The sequence below is a fragment of the Polypterus senegalus genome, chromosome 9 (genome assembly GCF_016835505.1).
Source record: "Polypterus senegalus isolate Bchr_013 chromosome 9, ASM1683550v1, whole genome shotgun sequence".
In the NCBI taxonomy this organism is placed as follows: domain Eukaryota; kingdom Metazoa; phylum Chordata; class Cladistia; order Polypteriformes; family Polypteridae; genus Polypterus; species Polypterus senegalus.
This window is the reverse complement of record NC_053162.1, coordinates 32,486,609-32,496,516: the sequence shown is the minus strand read 5'-3', so window position 1 is coordinate 32,496,516 and position 9,908 is coordinate 32,486,609. Positions and strand designations below refer to the sequence as shown.

Sequence of the window (9,908 nt, the reverse complement as noted above, 5' to 3'; positions counted from 1 at the left end):
AAATTATCTAAAATTAGGAGTGAATCCATAACCGAAATAGGCTCGCGGGAATTGCGGCTAATGCTTGTAAAATGTGGCCTTGCGGATCATAAACTCTTTAATAAGAGGCAGAGACAGTTCCCTGGTGTTGTTTTAATACAAGTTTTACCTTCCATTAATACAACAGCCTGCTGAAATAAAATGAGTACTTAATACGACGTAAAGCATGTCAGCATTATTAGCATTATTACCGGATTCGTTTACATAAAATAAGCAACGTAATCAGTTGCCAGAAAGAATTTGTTTTCCAATTAACGATGGAGATGTTGAGATGATCCAGACATTCCACTCGACTGCTGCGTTAGAAGTGCGAAATGACTGAGAAAAATCGGAAACGGGTACGTAAATTACCGTTAATGACTTCCAATAATTACACCAATAAAGCAAATAGTCGAACACGTCATTTTATCTGCGGACTGGAAGTATTTTATAGCCTTGCTGAATTAATATTTCCGTGAAATAAAATTACTTAACATTCCAAATTACAAATATTTTTCAACTTTCGAAAAAGTATAGAAAATAATACTTAACTCACGGTGTAACTGCATTTGGAATAAATTTCACGTATACTTCACCAGGTAAGACTCATTATAAAAGAACTAATGTGCATGCGTCTGGGATCTAAACGCGCTTTCCGGCTTTGCTAGGCGCTGCCCCTTGGTGGTGGCCTTGAAGCTGAAGATTATAGAGGGCTGCTGGTTGGATACACTAAAGGTCTCCTGATAAATGATACCGTCAGGACAGTCTAAATGGACCTGGCGTGTGCCTGACTTTGCCCAGTCATAGCTTGGCGTCCCGTCCAGAGTGTATTCCCACCTTTCATCCCTCTCAATAACATGGACGCATAATATATCCGGTAACGCGTACCGATTTCCTGAAGGTTGCTATTCCCTTTAAACGGGAAAATATCCGCTAGATTGCATTCCGAATGAGTGTTTTATAGCCCTCAGTGATGCAAACAGGAGCCTGAGAGGTTCTCGACGCTTGCATTTGAAGATATTGGTTATCTTACATGATTTTGTAGCCGGCGAACTTTCTGTCTAATCAAGAGCATTCCGCTAAATGCATTACCATGCAGACAAAACGTGGCTAAAGTGTGGAGGAGGATTAGTTTTCATTTGCTTTTGTGGACTTTGCGATATTAATCGACAGCCTGTATTTGCTTTGCCCGGCGCTCGTTCAATTGCTATCTTACGGAAGACCATAAATAAAGAGAGGAAAAAAAAGGACTGACGTGATCACGCAGTTTTGTTTTGTCCTTCGGGACAAATAAACAGTGTTGGTGCCCTTTGGTCGTTTTGGATCAGACTCTGTTTCTTATATAGACACATTCCAATCTCTGTTCTGCACACTGCTTCGAGAAAAGTGACTTTTGAGAAAGAGACTCCAGTTTAGTAAAGCCGGAACCCTTCTATCTGTAGCTCTGCAACCTACACCACCCCTCTTCGCCGACCCAGTATTCCCGGAGAAAGTCTCCTCGACAGCAAGTTGTCCTTTGGTCGCTCTGCTGCAGATCCAGTTTTGAGAGCGCGCAGTCCGTGGTCCACAACTTGCCCTCTGCATCTACCTGCACGACGGCTATAAAACGGCTTTGGTCACATGGGAGGACGGACCGACAGCCGATTGGCAAGAGGGGCAATGAGAAGGAGATGGGTGGGGCCGCAGCATCACGGAACGGAGCTCGTCTTTGTGCTTCTCCTCCCATATCTCACATCTTCAGTAACTGAGAGCTATGCATTCACCTGCGCCTCCGCTCGTCAGGGGCCGCGTCGCGTACAGGGGGCACACCGCACTGCCGTGAGCAAGCCGGGCTGCGGGAATACGGAAACCGTGAGACATCCACAGCTGGAGAGGGCAGGACTGGACCGAACCGGACCCTCGAACAAGTCACTGCACCGGCCATTGCTGGTGTGGAACAACAGGATCGATCCCTTTAGAGCGTAACTGGACCTTAAAGCAGGACGCCGTGTTAACCGGATTCAGAAAGGTGATATCGAGCTGAACGGTGGAAGATCCGACATCAGAGCGGAGCATCCAGTGCAGGACTAGACACTAAAGCAAAGGTCGGAGGTGATCTTAAGGGGACAGACCAACTCAGAACGGTACATCAAGCCGACCAGAGCTGGATCGGACTGCAGATTGGGGCAAAGATACAGCCAGTCTTGGACTGGATTCCAGCCCGGGACGCCGACTTCATTCTAAACCGCTACCATGCTCCTTCTCCTGGGGAGTGTCCTTTTGATATCTGGGGTGGCTTATTCTCAAAACGAAACCGAGCCCATAGTACTGGAAGGAAAGTGTCTGGTGGTATGTGACTCCAACCCTACCTCAGATCCGACAGGAACTGCTCTGGGAATCTCGGTGAGGTCCGGAAGCGCCAAAGTAGCCTTCTCTGCTGTTAGGAGCACCAATCACGAGCCTTCGGAGATGAGCAACCGGACTATGGTCATCTACTTCGACCAGGTAAACGTAAAGGTGTGAGTCGGGGGATGGGTGTCTGAAAATCGGGACATTGATTTAAAGGTTATGTCCCGGTATCAGTGCTCGGAGCGAAAAATCAAACCCAAACTTGTACAAAAAACGATGTACCGCAAAGTAAACGCAAGCTGGAGAGACCTCCAATGTGCCGTTCAAGCTGTAATCATTTCCTCCTTCTCTCCGCAGGTTTTAGTGAACGTTGGAAGCAATTTCGACTCTGAGAGGAGCACCTTCAGCGCCCCGCGAAAGGGAATATACAGTTTCAATTTTCACGTCGTCAAAGTGTACAACAGGCAGACCATTCAGGTTAGATGAGACACCTTCATGATACTTCTTTATGCTTTATATGTAAGCTTGCGTAACTTCATTTCTTAAATCATTGTCACGATTTGTTTTTAGGGAGACACAGTGTATCAAGACACAACTTTAGGCTCAGCTGGGGTTCCGTTATCTTGTGACCAGGCTCCCCCAACACCCCCCACACACACACACACAACTCCCCCCACACACACACAACTCCCCCACACCCACACACACAGAAGTACACTTCCTCGTCCAATATAGTCCTTTAAATTACACAACTGTGCATTCCTCCGACCAGAATGTTAACTTAAGATAAATATGCCAGGCAGCCCCACCATTACCCCACAGGCATTATTTAGTGTTTTTATGCTATCATCAGTTCTTGTGCAAAATAATCTTGTAGAGAAATGTTAGACTCCTGCTGCTGCTTCTAACAAACTTTTCTACAGATTTCTGTGTCAGTCTGCGACTTGCATTTTGTGGTAGATTGTTTCAGCGGTGTCTAGTAATCTTAAATAGACAGATGAGAAAGACGCTGTATGTAAAGACAGATAGACAAGATAGAAAAGATACTGCAATGTTTAGTCTTTAACAACATGCATGTGCATTTAAAAGGCGATATTGAACGGGGAAAATGTACTGTATTAGACTCTGTGTGTGTTTATATATCTGTGTGTATTTTATACCAATAATCTAAATAAAATCTATATAATTGTAATATTGTTATTTGGCTGACGCCGTAATCCCAGGCGATTTACAGCATCTGAGAGATACATTTGGTTTCATTTCCTTTGTTTTTCCACTTGGTGCCCAGGCAGGTTAAGTGACTTGCTAAGGGTCATTCAGCGTCAGTACCAGGATGTGAACTCCCGTCGTCAGGGCTTGAGGTCCAAAACCTTAACCTCTCTGTAACAGAGAAAGTGGTGAATTCTCGATTCGATCTTCGTCAAGCTTTTTACTTTTCTCTAGCAGCCTCTAACAAGCTCTCTCGACAAACACCTAGAAAACTGTTTTTTTTTCTTTTTAATAATGATTATAGAAAGAAAGATACCACTCTTCCACGGATACAATTTCAAAATGTGCACAGGGCAATTGCTATTGTTGGTGTGATTTTATTAAAGTGGCAGCGTTCGGATAATTGGATTCATCAATGTGCACCGTCAACGATTGTAAAAGAATGATTATGTCATATATGGAGCAGCGTTGCTTTTACGCGTCTCAATAATTGCAGTCAAAGTTACAGCATGAATGTTTGTCACTCAGGCTAAAAGCCTAATTGCCAGGTATTAATTATGCATAAAAACCAGTTTATGTCTTCATTGCGGATGACTAATGTCTTTTTTTTTCTGGAGATATGCACATACCAGCCGAAAGCTGGGTGCTGGGGGCGACGGGGTATGTGGAAGAGTTGGGGGTTTTGTTTGTAACGCTTAGGTTTTTAATTTCAATGTTATAAAAATTACAGTTAAATGGTTGTTTTTTGACACACCAACTTACTATCTGAACACTTTTTTTTTAGTTAAGCGGTGTATTCCTTAAAGGTGCTGTAAAAATATGATCAAATGTTAGGGATAAGAAACGAATTAAGCCACAAGTGTAAGTGTGCGAATGCTTATTTCATAGAATATTAACTTTTTTTTTTACCCTTTTGAGACACGGTTGGTTTTGATTCTAAATTATTACCCTAGACAGGGCCCGTGCAGAACACAAACAGATAGCGACACATATGGATTGCAACTTAACGGTCCTGGAATTGTTCCACACCCTGTCTCTTTGGTGGAATAAACGCGCGGGGAAGGAATTACAGACACGGAAATCTGCTTCCCGAGTCCAAATGCCATCCATTTTCAATCTGCTAATCTAGTTCAGCTCTTTACTGTCCCACTTGCTTCATGATGTTATCAGTAGAGTGAATTCTAATATTCATAACTCGCTTTCTCGAAAGCTCGTTGTTGGATTGTTTATGTTTATCCCCATGTCTAATGAAGGCTGTCTGTGTGTGTCCACCTACAGGTAAGCCTCATGTTGAATGGCTGGCCAGTCATCTCGGCATTCGCAGGGGACCAGGACGTGACCCGAGAGGCCGCCAGTAACGGAGTCCTCATTCAGATGGAGAAGGGAGACCGGGCGTATCTCAAACTGGAGAGAGGTGACCTGAAGGGAGGCTGGAAATACTCGACATTTTCAGGATTCCTTGTATTTTCCCTCTGATGGACTAAATAAATATTGAAGAAAACGGGACTGCCGGACAAAATGGGGTAGGAAACGATCGCATTCAGATGCTCACACGCACCTGCTTGTCAGAGTTTTGGGACAGCCAGCCCTTGAATATCCAGAGGCACAGTCCAGTCTCATTATGGCGACTGTATGCGATGGCAATGGGTAATGTTTGGTGTCCTTCTGCAATCAGAGCCGAGCGCAAAATAATTCATTCTCAGTCGAAACTTTTTTTTTAACCATATAGTTTCTGCTGTAACATTCATATTCAAGCCTTTAATTTTTAATTGAGGAACTTTCACAGTCATGCCCTTCATGTAGGTTGGTTTACATTAATTCTGTAGTGGACTATTGAGCGTCACCCGAAAAGAAATGTGCAATGGGAGGATCTTACTGTATAGTATTCTATAAAATCCTAAATTTCTATATATCCTATAAGTAACCAAATCTAATTCAATAGCTGTATCTCAGTCTCTCTATGTTATTCTCAGTGCTTGTTGATATCAGGCTGCTATGCGTTCTGATGCTTCTTGTTTTGTTTTAGTCCAATGTGGCCAAACTTAATGCCAAAACCTATACTGGAATTTTATGAAAACTCTGTACAATATGTGTGAATATTTTGAATTATGATTTGCTTTCACTCAATAAACTTTAAACGGTTCTTTTATTTTTCTTAAACAGACATCCAGTCTCCTTCCGCACTTTTGTACAGACAGACAGACGGACGGACGAATGGACGGGCGCAAGCACGTAGTTGGAGCGCCTGATGCGCACTGACAATGTCCGCCAGGCAGGCAGCCTTTGCCGGAGCAGACGGCTGGTCTGCGCAGTCCCCTCTCGCTCCCTGGCAGCCGAAGACCAAACTGCTTTATTAGGGGTTTCTCTCTCGTTTTATTGTAGCAGTAAAGAGTTTAATTAGCTCCTGAGGGGAAAATTAAACTGGCGCATAAGAGAAGCTGCACTGTTTATTCAAAGAGGTTTTCCAGTAATAGTTTAATAAACCAGGTGGGCTACGTCTATAATGATAACATGGAGGCTTTTTTTTCTCTGAGCATCATGGCTGAGGGGATTGATCAAAACACGTCGTTTAAGAGCCGCCAAGAACTGCAACTGTTAAACAAAAAAAAAAAAAAAAAAGCAAACAGGGCGGGGGGCTGAGCTTTGTGAATTCTAAAGGGTACCGGGGGTGTTCGTTGGGATTTTGCTGAATAGTCATCTTACTATTATCTAGCCTTTAATGGATTTAATCGAGATGAATCATGCGTCGTTAGGCCACGCAGAAGTGCAGACCTGTGAATCTTAACAGAGGCTAAGACGTTCGGTAATGTTGGAAAAAACAAACACACTTCACGTTTTCTGCAAGTCGGTTCATTAACAGCCACGTATGGCCAAAGCCTTCTAGTTTTTGCATACTTGGGACGAGGTCGCCTAAAAACTTAACTTTTGGAAAACGGAGTGGGCCTTAAAAGAACGAACCAACCGCTGACGTGCCGTATCAGACGCTCAAGTGGTTCTCGTGCCGATTTGAATGTTCTTTTGCTTCTCTGGACGTATCTATGAAAGGCGCCATATAGACACGTTTGATCTGTACGTGTACATTGCATCTCGACTTCATGGCTCTTGGATGTGTTTTGCACGGCGCTATACACAAACGTTAGAGCTAATTGTCTATCTTGAATTCTAATGTAACTGTGTGATAACTCCCTCGGGACCCTTCAAACCGCTAACGTGAAAACTGAGCTGCTTTAGCGATGAGACGCCATGCCAAACGTACATATCGTTTTAAAGCAGCCAGCTTAGCCTGTTGCCTTTCACGGGGGTGTCTTTAGCACAATTGTCAGAGGTGGGTCTGCCACCTGGAACACTGTAGCGAAAGCAACGCATTTAGGTAAATTGCAAATTAATGGAACAATTGCAGTGATTTCAGCTTGATTACCTTCATTAGGTTGTAATTTGGCACTTGCAAACAATATTCCTCGTTTTAGACTCTCAGTACAGCAATTTGCTATGTGAAAACGAGAAGTTTCGGAACAAAGGGGCAAAAGCAGCGCAATGTGCGCGTTGGGTTCACCCAAAGCAGCGGGTATGGCTGCAGATTCAGGGCTCCAGACACTGACGTGGTTTATGATGTCCGTCATCGATTCAAAATTCTTCACATTCAAAAGTAGGTCCCGCTGGATGAAGAAGTGTTTATTTATACGTTCTCGTGGGTATTGTCTTAAAATAATGTTCAGGTCTACCCGCCCTTTCCTTCTCCAATCCTAGAGAAAAGCCGGACTGCTTAATTTACGACGTCTGAGCGACGAGTTGCGATTTTGCCTTATTTGTCAAAGCCCTTGTCTCAACATCCTTGTTCTTCTCCATTATTTATACGCGCGCTGGGAAGCAATAATCTGCGGACGTGGTGAGAGGACCCTTCTGGAGCTGAATTCAGGGGTTTGTTTTGTCAGAGAAAGCATTTTTTTTCTTTTAATCTATCTTGATATAAAGGTGTCCCCTGGAGACTTTGAGCAGCTTAGTCGCGTTTTGCACTGTGTATTCAGTTAAACGATCAGATGTTACAATGGAATTGTGATACTTAACATTTACCTCCATTATATATAGAAAAAATCCATTATAAAACGACGAGTGTTTAAAAATGCTCTTAGCATAATATATATATATATATATATATATATATATATATATATATATATATATATATATATATATAATACACTGCAGTGGGCTGGCACCCTGCACGGGATTTGTTTCCTGCCTTGCGCCCTGTGTTGGCTGGGATTGGCTCCAGCAGATCCCCGTGACACTGTAGTTAGGATATACCGGGTTGGATAATGAATGGATGTATATATATATATATATAAAATCTGCCTTTGGAAATTTTCTGCTCCCCCCACACACTCAAAATTAACGTTTGTAATGGCAATTTACTATGTCTTCTAAGTTCCTTTTTGACAAAGGACCCTTTTTATTCCTGGAAGAGTTCTTGACATGAATTTAGTTCTTTTGGCCTTGAAAGGGTTCCAAATATATGAAATCTTTAATGGATACTTCGCAAGATGACACAAAGAGAAAACCTGAAAACTTATGTTACTGTATGTAGCAAGAGTCCTTTAAAATCTGGAACCTATAGGAATTTCACAAATCTGTTATCATATGTTCATAATTATCTATGAAACCTGTTTAGGATACATAGTAAGTAATTAAATGATATCTCTGGAACCTTCACGTGGATGGTGCTTTTGGGAACAAAATATGGGTCCTCTTTGGCATCACTTTGAGGAGAGTATTTGTGTATCTGTTTATACACGCTCCTTTAGCAATAAACAGATAATTATGACATTTTCATTGACACACATAAACGTGTACGAAATCCGAAGTCCCAAATACATTATTACAAAGCTCAAGTTAAATACTTAAAAACACGAGAATATAACGTGGCGTACTGGTCTGTATGCCGGGCACCTGACTTATAAAACTAAAACAAAAACATATGAGGGACATCGCTAAATCGCTCTCTGTAACAGGTTCCGATCTAGACTTGTTTTCTGCCTTGAACCTGTTGCTATTCAGATAGGTGTAGGCCGCTGTAGTTAGAAAATGAAGTTCAGCAACGACATCGATGACATCGTACAATGGAACCGCGCCAGTTTCTATTCGGGCCTGAAAAATGCCCATCTCCCCTCACCTTAAAGAGTGGGGTCAGATGGCAGATACCCATTTAAAAGTAAAGTGGTTATTCAGAACGATGGCATAGGGGAGCCATTTTTGTTTCCCAACAGACCCTTCCCGAAGGTTCCAGAAGAACCTATATTATGATCCTTAACAGACTTCATACCGTAAATAACCGAGAACAGATGACAACATATTTGTGAAATACCAAAGGCTCGTGCTTTCAAAAGGACTTTTTGCTACATACGATGACGCATCCTAAGTCCAGGTTTTCCAGATCTGTGAGTGTCCTACTAGGTAGCCTACCATACATTTAAAGATTTCATTTTCTCACATACTGTATTAGGAAGTTTCAAAGCAGAAAGAATGACCAACTTCATATGCAAATAACCCTTCCAAGACTGAAATGGTGCTTGTCAGTTGGTTCTGCGAATAACCACACAACTCATTAAAGAACCATTTCTTGTAAGAGTGTAGATATAATACGACAAAACTGTGAACTGGTGTCCCGTTACGACGGATTCCTGCTGTGCATCGTTGTTTCTACGAGAAGCTCTGTCTATCGGCCCGCTAGCACGGGCTTCGAAAACGGACTAAAATAAAAGGTTCAGCAGACTGGCGTTGTAGAACCATTTTTGGCTTCCATTAGAAAAGAATAGATAACAGAGTTATAAAATCCAAGTGGTTAACGGATTTATTTTAAAGAACTCGTGCAGCGTAAAATAACGTAGGGTAATTACAGGTTTTCGCGATCTTCGGAGAAGTATCCGGTTACGCTTTACGATTTCCTTTTTGAGTCCACATTTGGAAACTTTTCAATGCACAGAGAACCACCGTCCCATGTAAAGAATGAAACAGTTCTTTGTCCAACAATGCTTTTACGAGATAACCCAGTAAAGTGACTTTACAGAACCAGCATCTCAGTATATTCCCATTTAGTTCAAGGTGATAGAGTGACCACACATTTGGAGCGGAACAAGGGAAAGGATAGAAGGTTGCGTTTACGATTAAAATGGAAACATGTGGAAACGTGAAGCTGGGCAGTTTGATGCCTAAAAGCTTCTTTTGAGTTTTATGAAAGGTGGAGTGAATTAAGATCTCGGATGCTTGTCCGACCTAAACGCCTGATATTGCTCCTTTTTATGGGCCGTCGGGTTAATGTGGTGGAATTGCGTGCTCGCCTGAGTTGCTTTCAATGT

General features: G+C 42.5%; 1 protein-coding gene across 1 annotated transcript; it reads left to right on the top strand.

The window, feature by feature from the left end:
* The first annotated feature begins 678 nt into the window (after nt 1-678).
* Nucleotides 679-5,721, top strand: cbln1 (cerebellin 1 precursor). Its single transcript, XM_039762860.1, has 3 exons — nt 679-2,502; nt 2,704-2,823; nt 4,834-5,721. Exons 1-3 carry the CDS (start codon nt 2,251-2,253, stop codon nt 5,029-5,031), a joined length of 570 nt encoding a protein of 189 aa, XP_039618794.1. The 5' UTR covers nt 679-2,250; the 3' UTR covers nt 5,032-5,721.
* The last annotated feature ends 4,187 nt before the right edge of the window (nt 5,722-9,908 follow it).